Raw genomic sequence first — 18,425 nt, forward strand, 5'->3', positions numbered from 1 at the left:
CGTGGCTGGCTTTTAAAGTTGATTTTATGTGTAGTTACATTTATTTAATAAGCCTCTATTTTACATTTCAAATACTTTACAAGTTTCTAATGTGTAAAAAACACTTACCAATTCATGAACAAACTTATATTAACCGCATAAGAAATTATGGCATGTAATATACCGACCTGCATTCTTGTTGAAAGTAGTGCAAAATTTGGTAATTTTTCTTCCATGAGGGAATCCTAAAAACTGCAATGTAAATAAATGAAAACAAAAAAACAAGCACGCTAATCCATCAGCTTATAACGGCTACCATCAGAGTAAAATGTTTTTGCTCTAGGCACAAACTATGGGACTGTGAAAATGCCCACCTTCAGTAAAAACCAAATCTCCCAATAAAAGTAGAGAGGGAGGGAGAGAGAGATATAAAGGCACATGTTAGAACAGGACAGAACAAAGATGAAATTTTAGCCGTCGGATCAATCTGGCCTGAACTTTTAGTGATTGATGCTCAACCAATTTTCCTTACTTAAATACCATTTCACACACACTGCTTCTACTCTTTCCTGATTTCCCTGAAAATTTTCCTTGTACTTGCTTCTCTCTCTTCTTTTTAGACCCCCACATTTTGTTGAGGTTAGGTTCTGGAGATGGCGAAGAGAATGGCATTGGTGCTTTTACTTATGGTTTTGACAGTGTCAGCTGTTTCTGCTGATGAAGGTAACAAAATTAAATTATAAAAGTTCAATCTTGCTACCTAATTTGCTTTAGAAGCTCTCTTTTTGTCAAATTAATCTTATTTTAATGCTCTGTGTGTTCTTCTGTTTGCTTCATTTAAGTTGTTGTGAGTTTCACTTTGGTGGGTTGTGGTTGTTTGTATTTCTGTTTGCCTGATATTTTAGGACTTCTTTTACCCAAGTGCTTCAGTTGAACTATAGAGCTGATTTTTAATTGCATTTTTGAAATTTTTGAAATGGGATCTGTCTTTTAGTTTTCATTTGTTTAGTTTCTTGATATTTGGCTCAACTCCAGCTACAGTTACCTAGGATTGAAGAGCAGTGTAGGAATGCAGGTTTTTATGGTATGGTCAAGTTCTAACTTTTAATGAGTAAAATGTAATAAGACCAAAGGGGTTTAACAAAATAGTATCTTTCACCTTTTTCTTTATTGTTTTGTCTGTTGCAATTTAGCTGGTCGGCGTTAATGTTAAAAGAATAACAATGCATCAATGGCTGTAAGAGGGCCTACACTCCCATACTTCTAGGCCATTTATTTTTGTCTGTTTCTTGCTAGCAGGGATGCACTTCAAGTTGTATGAATAAGTGCCAACATGGCCCAGTGTCATTGTTATGGCCTACTACTATTTATTTTAGTGCTTATATTTGGTATAATAGATAAATTGATGGATACATTATGTGAATTCAAGATATGAAAGCTTCCTTGTAAATTTGGCCGAGGTTGACTCTTCTAAGCTTCTTAAAACATTACTATGTGATGTTTGGTAGGTTATTGGATGTCCCAAAATGACATGTTTTAGAGGCCTGATTTGATGTTTGAAGATGCCACTAAGTTGCCTTGTTTGTATATTACATGATGAGTTTTTGAATCCAAGTAATAATATCAGAAAATTCAATTTTATCATTATCTTTCTTACATAGAAACACTTGGTTTTTCTCTATATCCAATATCTTTTATAAGTTCAGTAATACTTTGGCTTGAGATATAGTGTCATTGTTAGTGATTACAAGTTTGTAACCTATTATTCAATCGGGAGTGCTAAAATAACTTGGAGCGATTCGGTTTGTCTCTTGTAGAAGCGTTCATCGGAGTGAACATTGGAACGGAGCTCTCAGATATGCCTCATCCAACTCAGGTGGTTGCACTTCTCAAAGCCCAGCAACTCCGTAATGTCAGGCTGTACGATGCAGACCGTGGCATGCTTCTTGCACTTGCCAATACAGGGATCAGAGTTGCCATCACCGTGCCCAACGAGCAACTTCTAGGCATTGGCCAATCCAACTCAACTGCTGCTAATTGGGTTGCACAGAATGTGGTGGCGCATTACCCCGCCACCAATATCACCACAATCTGTGTTGGTTCTGAGGTTCTGACTGCCATGCCGAATGTGGCACCTGTCTTGATCAATGCTCTCAAATATATTCAGTCGGCGCTTGTGGCCTCCAACCTTGCCAGGCAAATCAAAGTGTCGACACCTCTTTCTTCCTCCATGATCCTAGATTCTTTCCCACCATCTAAAGCCTTCTTTAACCAGACGTGGAATCCGGTGTTGGTTCCTATGCTCAAGTTCTTGCAATCCACAGGCTCATATTTCATGCTCAATGTGTATCCTTACTTTGATTACATACAGTCTAATGGCGTCATTCCGTTAGACTATGCGCTCTTCAAGCCTCTCCCGGCTAACAAAGAAGCCGTGGACTCAAACACCCTCCTCCGCTACACTAATGTCTTTGATGCCATGGTTGATGCTGCATATTTTGCAATGGCTGACCTTAATGTCACTAACGTTCCTGTTCTGGTCACTGAGTCTGGATGGCCATCGAAAGGGGATTCCAACGAGCCAGATGCCAATGCGGAGAATGCCAACACTTACAACAGCAACTTGATAAGACATGTGCTGAAGAAAACAGGAACTCCCAAGCATCCCAGCATTGCTGTTAGCACTTACATTTATGAGCTCTACAACGAAGACATGAAAGAGGGACCTCTCTCGGAGAAGAATTGGGGCTTGTTCGATTCAGATGGAAAGCCAATATACATTTTGCGCTTGACTGACTCAGGATCCGTACTGACAAACGACACCACAAACCAGACCTACTGTTCTGCAAAGCCAGGTGTGGACTCGAAAATGCTGCAGGCTGCATTGGACTGGGCTTGTGGGCCTGGGAAGGTGGACTGTGCACCGTTGTTGCAGGGGCAAGCGTGCTACGAACCAGACAACGTGGCTGCACATGCAACATACGCGTTTGACACTTATTACCATCAGATGGGGAGGGCTCCCGGAAGCTGTGATTTCAATGGAGTGGCAACTATCACTACTACCAATCCAAGTAAACACCAACACCCTCTCCAAATTGAACTTATTATTTTCATTTCGAAATTGGTTGTATATCTAATATTGCTATATATACGTTTCTTATGAAATCGTTGCAGGTCACGGTTCATGCATATTCCCAGGAAGGTATGTCCATTTTGCACAACATAACATGTGGTCAAGAATTTTGATATTTTGGAGCATAAAACTTGAACAATGTGTTTTGTGTTGGTGTAGTGACAGGAACGGTTCGCTTTTAAACGGCACCATTCCAGTTATGGACACGAAAAGTGCAAGCTCTCCAGCCATGTTCGAATACATGAATGCTTTTTCCATAGCGAATGCTCTGATTGGAGCACTGTGGATTGCAGTTGTATCGTAGTCTGCTGCTTCGTTGGCTGAGTTGTGGATCGCCCTCGAACAACAACACATGCGAGGTTTCTTGATGGATGAATTAGGAGGATCAGGTTACCTGTTCGATGCATGTGAATTTTTTGGAGAAGTAGCTTTGTACAGCTTACCAATTTATGGTTGTATTCTTGCAAGTAGACGAGGGGATTCAATTAGTTAATGTGTTCGATTATCTAAAGCTCTTGATTTCAGTTAACTTGGTTGATTTCATATCATATTAAAAGTAAATTAGAGGAACTTTAGTAATTAAAAACATATGTATTTTATTTTGTAATCAAGAGCAATTTCAAATTGAAATGATGATAGCATAAGAAGTAAGAACTCTCATTCACAATTAAATGTAATTCGAATTATGAATAATAATAGCTTATAAAAATTTAGTCACAACCACTATTTTTTTCGAGTTGTGAAACTCAGTCTAGAAACTTATTCACATTCAACAATCTTTGGAGTCATAATGATGGGTTAAAATTTTAAAACTCTCCTTTATAATCTTGAGTTGTGAATAATAGGCTAAAATCTCTAATTCTCGATATAAAATAAATAAATAAATAAAATTCAAGTTAAATTACTTATAAAATCTCTCATATGATGGGCTACACTTGATGCTTCTTCCTATTGTGTAGCGTTGTCCCTTCAAGGACATCTATTTAAATTGGAATGACACAGAAAAGATTAGTACAACTATTACACAATGATTACATGGATAAATCAAGAACTGGTCTTCCTATTGTGTGGAGTCATAAAAAATGTTGAGTTTACTATTCAAATTTGAACATTTTTATTTCACTCTTACTATTTGATAGGAGTACATAATTACTACTATCAAGATACTCCTGAAAGAACAAGCAACATTACATTAAACTTACTTACCCTCTATATATTATTCTCCCTTGCCTTTCAAAACAAATGTTTCTTCTTTGACAAATGATTTTATCGAATAAGTACTATATTAATTAGAGAGACTAAAATTTTAAAAAAGATAATTTTGATTTTTAGAACTTTGAATGGCAGATGGAATATAGTACTAATTGAAAGTGACAAAGTAATAAACCAGCAGATAAAATGGAAGATACAGCAAACAATATCTGCAATGAAAATGCATGCAATGCAACAGTAAATCTCAATAATTGACCAGCAAATAGCATTTGATAAGCCAATTTAGTAACCAAATTTACATCCAAAAGCTACCCAAAAGCACACTAAATCCCAAACATAGCTGATCATTAATTTCATACAAACATCAAACATAACAAGCACCTAAAACATTCCAAAAGAGTCACAACAAACTTCATGCCTCCACACCATTCTGCAGTGGCTGCACCTTCCTCGGCCGACCCCTCGGCCTCCCACTCGGTGGAGCAGCCACAGCCGCGGTCTTGGCCTTCTTAGGGGCAGGCGGCGCGTTGGGATCCTTCTTCGGGCGGCCACGGGGGCGTGGGGGGGCCACATTAGCCCCAGCAGGCGGAGGACCCTCCTTGGCCTTCGGGGGCCGGCCCCGGCCCCGCTTCACCGGCCCATCGGAGGTCGGAAGGAGGTAATTGTCCTTCACAAAGAGAATCTCATTGCTGTCTTTCATGGCGGTGAGGTGATGGTTGAGCAATTCAGCATGTGGTGCGCCCAATTCACCATACTTCGCCTCAATGTATTGAGAAATTGTTGACTTGTTTGCTCCATCTGCTTCTTTCACTGCAGCTATTGCTTCCATAATCATCTGCTCTCGCAACAAATTAATCAATAATTAACCGGAAAAAGGAAAATTCCTTGAAACAGTACTAAATTGATTTTGATTCTGTGTTTAACATCTTCAGAACTACGAAAGATTGAAGCTTTGTTGCATATATTTTGTGATTAAGCCTACCAAAGACTGAAAAATACGCAAAATTTCCAGAAAAAAAAAAAGTATTCATAATTAAAAATAAGGGTTTAATTACACACAAAAAGGGATCTTTTGAGCAAAATTCATGAACATACAACAGGGAAACGTTGATTTAAAATATAACATGCAAAAAAAAATCTACCTGCGGGTATGGGGGAAGAAAGGAGGGTTTGCTGAGCTCTTCAGTAGCCATTGAAGCTGGGAGAGAGAAACACTGAAAGAAAACGACAATAAGAAAAAAGGCAGAGAGAAACCCGAGAATTCAGAAACTTGAGCTGAGCAGGTAGGTCAGCTTAGTGAAAAGAAACAAAAAAGGATTTAATTTTAGAGAGAGAAAGGTAGATAGACTAGAGGAATAGATGGGAATCATGAAACAATGGCAGTTGTATTAAATTCTAAAAATAATGAAATCGGACGGTTGAGGTGCGTATGATCTAACGGGTGGAAACAGGAGGAAATGCTAACTTCTGCGGATTCGTGATGTGGCTTGGACTTCGATTGCTGTTTATTTTGGATCGGACTTGAGAGAACAAAAAAACTAAATTGATTTCACCAAACTGCAAACTTTACCAGGGGTACCAGGCATGATTTCAAATTTAGAACATCGCATCTCCATTGGGCTGGGCGGACGTCCCACTAGGACATTCAATAGGACTTCCCAAAAATACCTCCTGCCACATTATTAGGACTTCACATCCCACTGTCACGTCACTAGGACATCCCCTACACAATTCGCTCTTTCCATCGCCCTTTCCACTAGGACTTCCCGCAATAAAAAAATCACAAATTCACAAATAAAGCAATTTACGTTTACGGAAATAAAATTTCAACACGAATACGAACGGGGAAAATTAACAACTTCATTTAAAAAAACATACATGATTTGAAAAAAAATTATATAGTAATAAAACAAAAAAAGTACTAACATCAACGTCAACCCTTCCGCGTCCAAACCTCTTCGATAATATCGTTCTGAAGTCGAACATGGGCATCTGTTTGCCGCATGTCGGCAAATGCACGCATCCGCTCGGCCTCTCCATGAGGTACCCCCATATTCACATTCGCGGTGGTCACGCCGTGACTTGGACCTGCACCCGTATCATCTTCATTGGTCCACTGAGTCAGTTCCGCAGCTTCATTTTCGACAATCATGTTGTGCATTATGATACATGCGTACATGACATCGCCGATGTTGGGAATATACCACTATCGTGCAGGACCCTTGACTACCGCCCATCGACTCTGGAGCACACCAAATGCCCGCTCCACATCCTTGCGCGCTGCTTCCTGACGACTCGCAAAGTATGACTTCTTTTGTCCGAGCGGATGCTTGATTGTCTTCACAAAGACGGGCCAGTTTGGGTATATCCCATCCGCCAAATAGTATCCCATATTGTGCTGGTTGCCGTTGGCGACGAAACTGATGGCGAGACCAACGCCATTGCACTGAGCATTGAACAGGGGCGACGACTGGAGAACGTTGATGTCGTTGTTCGACCCGGCGACTCCAAAATAAGCATGCCATATCCACAACCGGTAGTCAGCTACAGCTTCAAGGATCATCGTGGGATGCTTGGCTTTGAAGCCAGTAGTGTACATCCCCTTCCAGGCGGCGGGGCAATTCTTCCACTCCCAATGCATACAATCTATGCTGCCCAACATCCCAGGGAACCCGTGCACCGACCCATGCATATCTATCAGACTCTGGCAGTCTTCGGGGCTCGGACTCCGAAGATACCGCTCACCGAATATCGCTCTCAAGCCCGCGCAAAAATTCTACAGACACTCGACGGCTGTCGACTCGCCAATGTGGAAGTACTTGTCGAACATGTCGGCCGCGCCTCCGTACGCCAGTTGTTTGATTGCGACAGTGCACTTCTGCAAGGGCGTGAGTCAGGGTTTGCCAGCTGCATCCTCCCTGATCCTAAAATACAGGTATCTTCTCTCTAAAGCACCCACGATGTGCAGAAACAGCGGACGATGCATCCTAAAGCGTCGCCGGAATAAGGCTTCCCCAAAACGCGGTTGCGGAGCGAAGTAGTCTGCATACAACCGAATATGTGCAGCAATGTGGTCACGGGGTACTGTAGTTCGACGATGGATCGGCCGAGGTACCGCAGACTGCTGCCGCCGTTTTTGTTTTTCTAACGGTAATAATACCGTGTGTTTTGTTTTTTTTTTTAATTTTTTTGATTTTTATTTAATTTTTTTACTCTATAAATACTCCTAAACGCATCCTCATTTCACACACAACTACACATCTATTCTTCCTATCATCTAAATTTTCTCTCAAATTTTCTCTCAAATTTTCATATAACAACTTAAGATGTCCTGCGACGGCGACGACAACTACGGCGGTTCCGGCTCCGGCGGGTGGGATCTCAACGCGTTCGGCGGTTGAGAGACCATGATCAACACATTGGGCGGTTCCGGTTCGTCAACGCCGGGGACCCAGGGTTCGGCGACGCCGGGGGGTACCAACCACCCAATTTTGACCTTGATGCATATGTCCGTCCCTCCGCCCCGCGGTATTCGCATGAATTATCCCAGATCCGGGAGGATTTTCTCGTTGATCCCACGCCGGGAGTAGGCCGAGGCGGTGGAGGTGGCCGAGGCGGTGTATAACCCCAGGCGGGCGAGGACGAGGAGGAAGAGGAAGAAGAGGAAGAGGAACTAGGCCGACATCCGTACAACAACCTCGAAACGCTGGCTGTGTACAACGCCTGGATCACCGTCTCGTACGATTCCATCGTCGGGAATCAACAATCCCGGAAGTGTTTCTGGGAAAAGGTCTGCGAGGTCTAACACCTGATAAAGCCGAAAGGCTCCCGCAAGCGCAAATTTAAAATGCTTCGCTCTCACTTTGACCGAGTCGACCGACAGGTCAAAAAATTCTGCGGCATCTACTCGGCCGAAGAGGGGCGCTACCAAAGCGGCGCCACGGCAACCGATATTTTGACGTCCGCTTTGCGCGCCTACTACCAGGACGAACGTCATCAATTCAGATTTGTTGATGTTTGGCAGGCCGTCAAGGACGAGGAACGGTGGGCCGGCGGTTTTCGCTCCAGCTCGGGCTCAACCTCGAAGCGCACGAAGCATACGGCGAGTGGCCAATACTCATCTGGTGGTGACACCGCTGAGGGAATCAGCCAACCTGAGGCTGAATCCCAGGAGTTTGCGGGTACGGTCGGCGATGCTGGAGGATCCGCGAGTGGGCGCCGTCGGCCGCAAGGGACGAAGGCGGCGAAAGCGGCTAGAGCAAGGAAGGGCCGAGGTGAATCAAGAAAGTCAGCCTCGGGATCGGGCTCGCGGGGAGGCTCGGACACACTTATGGTGGCGTACATGACCGCCACAATGACGGACACTTCCCGCTTCTCGTACGCCCAATTCATGGCCTGGTGGAACGAAATTGTGCATATGGCAGCACAACTTGGCCTTCCGACTCCCCCAACCTCGACCGCCTCCGGAGGATGATTAGCCGGCGGAGTAGTTTTTTTATTTTTCTTTAAATTTGTATTTTAAATTATGTTGTGTGTTTTTTTATGTTGTGTGTTTTTTAATAAAGTGTGTTTGTTTTAATTGAATTGGGTTGGGAAAAAAAATAAAAAATGAAATTGAATGAATAGTAATTAAGGGACGGAATAAGGGACGGTTAAGGGACGGAGCGTTGCAGGTTCCGTCCCTTAGTTAAGGGATGGAGGAAAAAAGGACAGTGGGGCCCTCAAATAGTGGTCAAATAGTAGTTAAGGGACGGTATAGAGACAGCGTAGTGGATGGCCTTAACCTGGCCGGAATCAGGCCCCAAGTCCCCTCCAAATCATCATTTTCCTAAATTTGAGTCACAGGCCACAGCTGCTCTAACCCTTCAGACCCCAACCCGGGCAGCAACTAATAAATTATACTATTCACAACTTCAATCTATTTTACTCGTAAAATAAAAAATGCTGGAAATTTAAAACACGAAAAAGTTGTTCTTTGATCGGAAATTGAAAATTACAATATAGAAATTTAAAAATACAAAAAAAATCTTAAAAACATAACGTCAACAACGTCAATGCTAGGAAACGTTGGTGCGAGTCCAAATGTCTTCAATTAGATCGGCCTGGAGGCGAGTGTGTAGTTCGTCTTGGCGCATCGCAGCTGAACGGGCCATGACATTGCGGATGTCGGGAGGAAGGCCCTGCACGGGCGGGGCGGTGACAGTGTAGTCACTCCCGGTACTGGAGAGCGGATCGTCGCTCCACAAAGTGACATTTCCTTCCTCGTCCTTAACGATCATGTTATGCATTATGATACCTGAATACATGATGTCAGCGATTAGTGGACGCTGCCAACCATGGGTCGCTCCCTTCACAATAGCCCACCGTGCTTGGAGGACTCTGAATGCACGCTCCACATCTTTCCGAGCCGCCTCTTGCCTTTGGGCAAACAATGCTCTCCGATCCGTTGTCGGACATGTGATAGTCTTCACGAACACGGGCCATCGAGGGTAGATCCCGTCTGCCAGATAGTACCTCATACTATACCGATGGTGGTTGGCCGTGAAATCTAGGTTCAGCGCTCGCCCGACACACAAGTCATTGAACAATGGAGACTCGTTCAACACATTGAGGTCGTCGTTGGACCCCACAACACCCAAGCATTGCAAGCAGATACCAATGACCAATGGGGAGTGAACCTAACCGAAACATTTCAAATAAACCTCTCGGATTGGTCAATCGTCCAACAAACCTTCGAGTTTAACTTGCGTGCTTTCTACACCGAATATGAAACCAAGTATAACAGTACCCACCAAGTCAGAAGACCTAATTAGCCGACCTATACAGCTACAACAGCGGTGGAAGGTCGACCTCAGGTATGGTAAGTGAGTTAGATTTATATTTCGATTCACTCTTTTCCTTTGGTGATGAAGGTCCTAATCTTCCCGCCCAAATCGACGTCCTCGATTGGTGGGGAACACACAAGAAAGATTTTCTCATACTTGCGTCAATGGCCAAGGAGATTATTTCGGTTCCGGCTTCCACTGTCTCCATCGAGTCCGCTTTCAGTGTTGGATCACATGTGTTGGATGAATCAAGAAGTAAGCTCTCTGCGAAAAATATGGAAGCCGTGATGTTACTTGATGATTGGACCAAAACTGACGTCAGAGAACAAGAAAATGATTGGGATGATCGTCAGCAGGAATCACAAGAAGATTTCACCGAGGATGAATCGTAGGCCAACCGTCAACCGTCGGCCAATACAAATAGGTAAGTAAGGTAAGAGAACTACGTGGGCTTTGATTTCTTAATGCAAATGAGCATTGGGGATATGTAGGCACCTCAACTTAAAATTTAAATTTAAGTTGAGCTAAAGTCCTTTTTCCTTAATTTTATTTTTTTCCATTTGTTTCTACTTTAAAAATATGCAAATACAATTAAATAATTGTATTTGTACATAATCTAGTCGGTGAAGTAGATTTCTCTATAAGGCTAAATCCGGGAAACTTTTGACAATTCTACTATAATTGTTGATTGTTAGACTAAATTCAACATTTAAGGTTGAATTGCTAAATGTGTCATCAGTTTAGTTATGTAGAAACATCTCCTTCGCCGACTAAGAGTATGTATACTTATAAATTTATTGTTCAGAACTTCAAGTCTTTTTTGTAATTTGTAATTAGCTTCGTTGTAGACTAGTAGTCTCATTGTATTTAAATTTTTTGTTTAAGACTTCAAGACTTCAAGTTTTTTGTGATTTGTAATTGTTGTAACTTGTAATCTCAATAAAATTGCAATTTTCATTGTGATTTTTTGAATTTTATTTACGCATATTTCATAGATAAATAAATAAGAAAATGCAAAAAAAAATTTACGAACCGCCGAACCGGTCCTGAACCGGCGGTTCTGGACCGCCGTCCGAACCGGCGGTTTTTTGAACCGGAACCGCTGGAACCCTTGGCGGGCCGGTTCAGGTTCATGAAAATGTTGAACCATGAACCGCCGGTTCCGAACCGGCGGTTTATGAACCGTGTGCATGCCTAGATATCCCCCAAAAAAAAATTTCATTTTTAAAATAGAAATTCTTTTTCTTATATTCCCTTCATTTCAATAAATATAAAATATTTTATTTCCAACATACATGATTTTTGCGCTATTGTTTTATGAGTGAACAGTGGCGGACGCAGAAAAATTTATTGGCAGGGGCTAGATTGAATAATTTTAGACAATGCGAAAGTGATTTTTATTCAGTTTTTAGTTATTTTAGTAAGGATGACTTAAAACGATCTAAAAATGATATCTATGTTCTTAAAATCCTAATTTTTGAAAATGAACTTATAACGAACTAAAAATTACTCCCACGTTATCTAAAAATGACAGTTCCACGTTGGACACTACATTTTCTATTGATTAAAAACGCTCAAGATATGTATTTTACAAATCATTGAAAAAACTCATTAAATATATGCAATGAAAAATCTTTTAGTTTAAAAGATATGGAGTAATATATAACAAATAGATTAAAATTTATATTAATTCAATAACTCAATGGACTAATAAAAAACAAAATATCTTTTAGTTTGACCATTTTTGTGAGAGTACTTCCTAAATTTATAATCGAAACAAATTGAGGATGACACTCTTATTAATATTAAAAATAAATAACTTGTTATATAAGAGATTAAAACATCTAATAAGTAATAAGCCGTTTAAATATAAATGCACTCCATTGAGGAAACAAATTTTAAATCTTTTAATAAATATTTCATCAAGTTAAATTGATAAAACTAGTAGTGTAAGAAATTAGAATGCTATATGAAACTTTGGTTTGCTTCTTCTTCATCAAACGATTGGCAGCCATTGTTGAGAGTTGATATTTTCTCATTCTCTAATTTCAAATTTCAGCCCCTTCCAACTAATCACTTTTCAATAATTTAATCTTTAGTGACACATTTTGGCAGTGGCTAAACATGATTTTCAACCAATCTGAAAATAGCAGTAGTAGAAAAAATGATTAAAAATATCTTTTGGGAGGGGCTTAAGCCCCTTATCCCTTCTTCTTATGTCTGCCAATGTGAGTGAATGAAGAGAAGGTAAAAAAAAAGAAGAAAAAATAGAGATCATGTTGTTTTTGTAAACTTCTGGTGAATATTTGTGTGGGTGTTTTCTTGTGTTTTGAACGAAGGAGAAGAGAGAGTTTTGAAAAGGGAATTTTTATTGAAAATGAATGAGTTAACTAACTAACAAAAACACACATAACAGCTACTTAAAACTAATACAAAAACTAACGGTCGAAAGAATCGACGGCTGTGACTTAATCTGATTTATCTCGCTTCATCCCACGGTCACTGAAACATCCCAGCTCAAACTTCACTTAAACTTCATACTTCATTATCATACTCGTAGCTGATTCATCAATCAATCCACAAACTCCACCTTGATGATTCAACTGCGATTTATCTGAATTTCTTCAGCTTCATCAAGTCCATACACAACTCCAGTTTTGCTCTTGGTAAAGGCTTGGTTAACATGTCCGCCGGATTCTCAGCTGTCCCAACTTTGAACAGCTTGACCTCCCCTTCTTCTATCCTTTCTCTGATGAAATGTAGTCTCACATCAATATGCTTACTACGTTCATGGTATACCTGATGTTTTGCCAAACAAAAAGCACTGTTATTGTCACATCCTATACTCACAGATTCTTGGAGTATACCAAAGTCTCTCAACATCCCTCTGAGCCACGAACTCTCCTTGACAGCAGAGGTTAATGCCAAGAACTCAGCCTCAGTGGTTGATAATGCCACTACCGATTGTAGACTGCTCTTCCAGCTAATGATTGAACCATATAAAGTGAATAGATATCCTGATTGTGATCTTCTAGTATCTAAATTCCCAGCAAAATCAGAATCACTCCATCCCATCAGAGCATTTCCCTCGAATTTATCATCACCACCATACAGAATTCCAAAATCAGAAGCCCCTTTCAAATATCTCATTAGCCATTTCAAAGCTGACCAATGTTCCTTCCCATAATTGGACATGTACCTGCTAGCCACTGAGATTGCTTGTGCTAGATCAGGCCGAGTGCATATCATTGCATACATGATGCTACCAATGACATTTGCATATGGTATCTTCTGCATTTCCCTTACTTCAGCTTCTGTTTTTGGACTCTGATATGTGGACAAGTTATAGTGTTGTCCCATCGGTACAGCCACTCCTCTAATGCTATCCATCTTGAACCTCTTTAGTAATCTGGAAACATAGTCAGTCTGAGAAAGCCATATCTGCTTGGTTTCCCTTTTTCTGACAATGGACATTCCTAGGATCCTTCTAGCTGGTCCTAAGTCTTTCATTTCGAATGCATCACTGAGATCTCTCTTTACTTGCAGCACTTCATTCACATTAACTCCAGCCAACAACATATCATCTACGTACAGTAGCAAGTAAGCCACAACAGCTCCACCTACCTTCTTGATGTATACACATTCATCATATGATGACCTCAGAAAACCTTTCTTGAGCATGTGCTCATTGAATCTCATGTGCCATTGACGACTAGTCTGCTTCAACCCATAGATGCTCTTTTTCAAAAGACAAACCTTGCCTTCATCCCCGGCCTTCACAAAACCTCTAGGTTGAGCCATGTAGATAGTCTCTTTGAGTTCTCCATGTAGAAATGATGTTTTAACGTCTAACTGCTCTAACTCCCAGTCATTTCTTGCCACTATGGCTAGCAGAATTCGTATAGAAGTGTGTTTGACTACGGGGGAAAACACCTCATCATAATCAATGCCAAATTCTTGTGTAAAACCCCTCGTAACCAACCTAGCCTTGTATCTCAGCTTCTCACCATCTGCACCTTCAATTTTTCTCTTGAATATCCACTTACAACTGACTATCCTCCTTCCATCTGGTTTCTCCACCAGCACCCATGTCCCATTCTTCAACAACGAATCAATCTCATCTATCATGGTTTTCATCCATTTCTCCCAATCCCTACTGTTCACAGCCTCCTCATAGGTATTGGGTTCAGAGTACTCTATTTCTTCTGCAGCCATCAAACAAAGGAATAAGTACTCAGCATCTGAATACTTACTTGAAGGCCTGATATTTCTTCTCACTCTGTCTCGAGCCAATCTCCAATTTTCTAATTCTGGTTCTTGAGGCTGTGGAGAATCAGTATCTGCACCATTCTCACTATCTTTCTCAGAAGGTGTAGCTCCTGGATGCTCCACCTCAACTTCTATAATATCAGGAGCACTCTTCCTCAAAATATTTCTAGACACATCAGTATTAGCTTTCTGTTTGAATGGCATATCAGCCTCCCAGAAGATGACATCTCTGGACACAATGATCTTTCCATTCCCAGGTTCAATGCACAATAGTCTATACCCCTTCACATCTGGTTGATATCCCACCATAATACACCTTATAGCTCTAGCCTCCAGCTTCCCTTGACTGATGTGTGCAAAAGCCATGCAGCCAAAAGTTCTGAGATTGTCATAATTGCATTGTCTTCCATACCATTTGGTATCTGGTATGTCCCCATCCAAGCTTGATGTGGGGCATTTGTTCAATAGTACCACAGCTGTTGTTGCTGCTTCTGCCCAGAAACGCTTCTCCAAACCTGCAGCAATCAACATACATCTAGTTCTCTCCAAGATGGTGCGGTTGGCTCTCTCAGCCACACCATTTTGTTGTGGGTGCATTGGTATTGTCCTGTGTCTCCTGATGCCTTTGGACTTGCAAAATTCATCAAATTGATTTGACAAATACTCTAAATCGTTATCTGTCCTCAAGCAACCCAAGCTAACCCCCTTTTCTGCCTCCACCCTTACACACCATTCTTTAAACCTTGAGAAAGCCTCTGATTTCTCTTTTAGGATGAATATCCAGATCTTCCTTGAAAAATCATCAATAATACTCATGTAGTATCTTCCTCCTCCAATAGATTTCACCTGAGAGGGACCCCACAAATCACTATGAGCATAATCAAGTAGTTTTGTGGATGAATGGATGGCCTTCGGATAGCTCAGCCTTTTTGCCTTTCCCAAAATGCATTCTTCACACTTTGTTGTATCATCATCATCAGTACCTTCACATTTTACAAATCCTCTTTTGACAAGCTCTCTCACTGTCCCCATGGCTGGATGACCCAATCTAGAGTGCCAAACTTTCAGATCATGAGCAACTAGAACATAAGACTCCTCTGATAATTTTCTTTCAACAGTGGCAGTCATGTAATATAGGCTCCCCCTTCTTTCTGCTCTCATTAATAGTCTTCCTGACCTACTGACAGTCATGACTCCAGATTCAGAAACAAATTTACAACCTCTTATCTCAAGAGATCCCAACGAAATCAAGTTTCTCTTTATCTCCGGGATGTATCTGACTGAATTTAGCAATATGCTACCACCATTCTCAACTTTCAGCCTGATAGTACCAATCCCTTGGATAGAACATACCTGATCATTTCCTAGAATAACCAAGCCTGATGTTTCTTTCAAATCTTCAAACCAAGACAAGTTGTGACTCATATGGAAGCTACAACCCGAGTCCATAATCCATGAACCCTTCTCCCTTCTGTCTGTCACATTGAGAGCCACTGGAAGTTCACCTTCATCGACCTCCTTGATTGAATTCACAACCTTCCCTCCAGTTTCTTGTTGCTTTCTTTTCCATGCATAACAGTCTTTCTTAAGATGGCCCGGTTTCTTGCACCAATGGCAAGATCTAGTCTCCTTTTGTTCAGGTGTGGAGACTTTGGAGGCATCACTATATTTCTTGTATGGTTTTTTGCCCTTGAACTTCCTCACATTCAGGCTTTCATGGACCGAGCTTCCTGACTTCATTTCCCCACCTTGCAGCTCCTTTGATCTCAAGGCAGCCTGCACCTCAAGAAACCCCACAGTCATCTCCCTACCATACAATATAGCATCACGAAGCTGATCGTAACTTGATGAGAGCGCATTCGATAACAGAATCGCTTTATCCTCATCACCAATTGACACATCTATGTTTTCCAGATCGTCAATTGCCTTGTTAAAATCCTCCAATTGCTCCAACACTCCCTTTCCTTCCAAGAACTTATATGAATACAAACGTTGCTTCATAATCAACCTATTCGCAAGCGACTTTGTAAGATATAAATCCTCAAGTTTAGCCATTATACCTGAAGCTGTTTTCTCTCTGGCAATTTCCCGCAGAACCTTGTCCCCGAGGCAAAGAACAATCGTGCTATAAGCCGTTGCTTCAATCTCCGCACGTTGTTGTATCTCCCTCTCATCAAGATTTTTATCCTCTGCATCCTTTTCTTTCTCGGTCAGAGCCAATACAAGCCCTTGTTGAGTAAGCATTGCTCGCATCTTCATTTTCCAAAGTGCGAAATCGTTCTTGCCGGTAAACTTCTCCGCCTCAAACCTCGACGCCATTTCAATCACAGATTCGATTCCCTCCACAAGATTCAAGTCGATCCTCTAATCGGACTTCCCACAGACGGCGCCCATTGTAAACTTCTGGTGAATATTTGTGTGGGTGTTTTCTTGTGTTTTGAACGAAGGAGAAGAGAGAGTTTTGAAAAGGGAATTTTTATTGAGAATGAATGAGTTAACTAACTAACAAAAACACACATAACAGCTACTTAAAACTAATACAAAAACTAACGGTCGAAAGAATCGACGGCTGTGACTTAATCTGATTTATCTCGCTTCATCCGACGGTCACTGAAACATCCCAGCTCAAACTTCACTTAAACTTCATACTTCATTATCATACTCGCAGCTGATTCATCAATCAATCCACAGTTTACATTTTATAAAATATTTTATTTTTAATGAAACATTTCAAAAAGAAAAAATTTTCATTTTTAATGAGATAGATGGAGTATTTTAATTATTTTTTTCCTTATTTTAATTAATTTTATATTTCAAAATTATTATGGAAATGAATATTTTTGGTATTGCAATCCACCCGCTATAAGCGTAGTTTCAGTTAAAAAAAAGATTTAATAAAATGATGTAAGGGTATAGAATAAAATAATAAAGTAATAGAGAATTACTATATTGTATTTTTAAAAAAAATAAGAAATCATTCAATTTAGGTGGGACATCAAAAAAAGAATGTAAATCGTTTGGGAAAATCCACAATAATGCCCTAGAAACTCATCCTGTAAATTCTCTCATCCTCATTTTCCCCCTATCATGTTAGTATTTTATCTTTCAAACTCAACACCTGCAATAACGTCCTAAATCTTGTCCTTAAAATCTGCCTATTATCATTTCCACCACTATTTTTATTTTATTTTAATTTTTGAAATGTTAACAAATAAGACAAAATAGCAAAATATAACATTAAGTAAAGACAATATCAATACATACTCAATATTTTTTTTAAAAAGGGTGCTACAAAACAAAAAAAAAGGAAATAAAAAAGAACTAGTAGACAAAATAAATAAACAATTGAAACTCAATTGTCTAGTATGGTTGTTGATGAATCGTTGTAGGACTTTTCTCTCTTCCTCGTCCTGGGTCACGAAGAGATACCTGACGGTGTCCAACAACATCCTTTGCAACGAAGTCTGGACCAAGCCATCGAGGGTTGGGTCTCTAGGCAGCGACGCTGAGGCTTGTAGCTCGGTTGATGTCGCCTTCGCCTTCCTCTTGGCCGCTTTAATTTCAATGAGACGACTCTCTATAGGCACTGACCTTCATCCCCTACGGACGCTAGGCTCGTACCCTACCCTGCTTGGAATTTGGGCAAATCCCCATTTGATTCTTAAACATAAAGAGTTCCCAAACTCACAGTTTAGATTTTTGATTTCTTATTGAATATACACCATGTAATAAATTTGATAAGAAAAACTACTCTCTCCATCCGCGAATAGGAGTTCCGTTTTTCCATTTTAATTTGTCCACAAATAAGAGTTTCGGTTTATTTTTACTATAAATGGTAATAGGCCCTACATTGCACTAACTTATTCAACTCACATTTCATTTAAAACTAATATATACAAGTGAAACTTATATTCCACTAACTTTTTTCACCCAATTTTCTTAACATTTCTTAAAACTCATGCTGCCAAGAAATAGGACTCTTAATAGCGGACGGAGAAGAAAGTATA

General features: G+C 40.6%; 2 protein-coding genes and 1 non-coding gene across 3 annotated transcripts; 2 read left to right on the top strand and 1 right to left on the bottom strand.

Annotated features, from left to right (window-relative positions):
- Positions 1 to 408: 408 nt before the first annotated feature.
- On the top strand, positions 409 to 3,641 carry LOC121785280 (glucan endo-1,3-beta-glucosidase 2-like). Its single transcript, XM_042183665.1, has 4 exons — positions 409 to 702; positions 1,797 to 3,050; positions 3,154 to 3,181; positions 3,272 to 3,641. Exons 1-4 carry the CDS (start codon positions 633 to 635, stop codon positions 3,414 to 3,416), a joined length of 1,497 nt encoding a protein of 498 aa, XP_042039599.1. The 5' UTR covers positions 409 to 632; the 3' UTR covers positions 3,417 to 3,641.
- Positions 3,642 to 4,075: 434 nt separating this feature from the next.
- On the top strand, positions 4,076 to 4,178 carry LOC121785621. Its single transcript, XR_006047006.1, has one exon. It is a non-coding gene; the product is annotated as a U6 spliceosomal RNA (small nuclear RNA).
- Positions 4,179 to 4,566: 388 nt separating this feature from the next.
- On the bottom strand, positions 4,567 to 5,695 carry LOC121783315 (HMG-Y-related protein A-like). The gene is made up of 2 exons (XM_042181347.1): positions 5,467 to 5,695; positions 4,567 to 5,159 (listed from the first exon to the last, which is right to left on the bottom strand). Exons 1-2 carry the CDS (start codon positions 5,515 to 5,517, stop codon positions 4,737 to 4,739), a joined length of 474 nt encoding a protein of 157 aa, XP_042037281.1. The 5' UTR covers positions 5,518 to 5,695; the 3' UTR covers positions 4,567 to 4,736.
- Between the last annotated feature and the right edge of the window lie 12,730 nt (positions 5,696 to 18,425).

The sequence above is a fragment of the Salvia splendens genome, chromosome 21 (genome assembly GCF_004379255.2).
Source record: "Salvia splendens isolate huo1 chromosome 21, SspV2, whole genome shotgun sequence".
Classification (NCBI taxonomy): Eukaryota; Viridiplantae; Streptophyta; class Magnoliopsida; order Lamiales; family Lamiaceae; genus Salvia; species Salvia splendens.

What these genes read in the sequence shown, in the direction of transcription:
- LOC121785280 (XM_042183665.1), top strand. Translation starts at nt 633, where the DNA reads ATGGCGAAGAGAATGGCATTGGTGCTTTTACTTATGGTTTTGACAGTG. An exon ending in AGCTGTTTCTGCTGATGAAG is followed by an intron (nt 703 to 1,796) that starts GTAACAAAATTA and finishes TGTCTCTTGTAG; the next exon opens with AAGCGTTCATCGGAGTGAAC. An exon ending in TATCACTACTACCAATCCAA is followed by an intron (nt 3,051 to 3,153) that starts GTAAACACCAAC and finishes AAATCGTTGCAG; the next exon opens with GTCACGGTTCATGCATATTC.
- LOC121783315 (XM_042181347.1), bottom strand. Translation starts at nt 5,517, where the DNA reads ATGGCTACTGAAGAGCTCAGCAAACCCTCCTTTCTTCCCCCATACCCG. An exon ending in TTCTTCCCCCATACCCGCAG is followed by an intron (nt 5,160 to 5,466) that starts GTAGATTTTTTT and finishes TTGCGAGAGCAG; the next exon opens with ATGATTATGGAAGCAATAGC.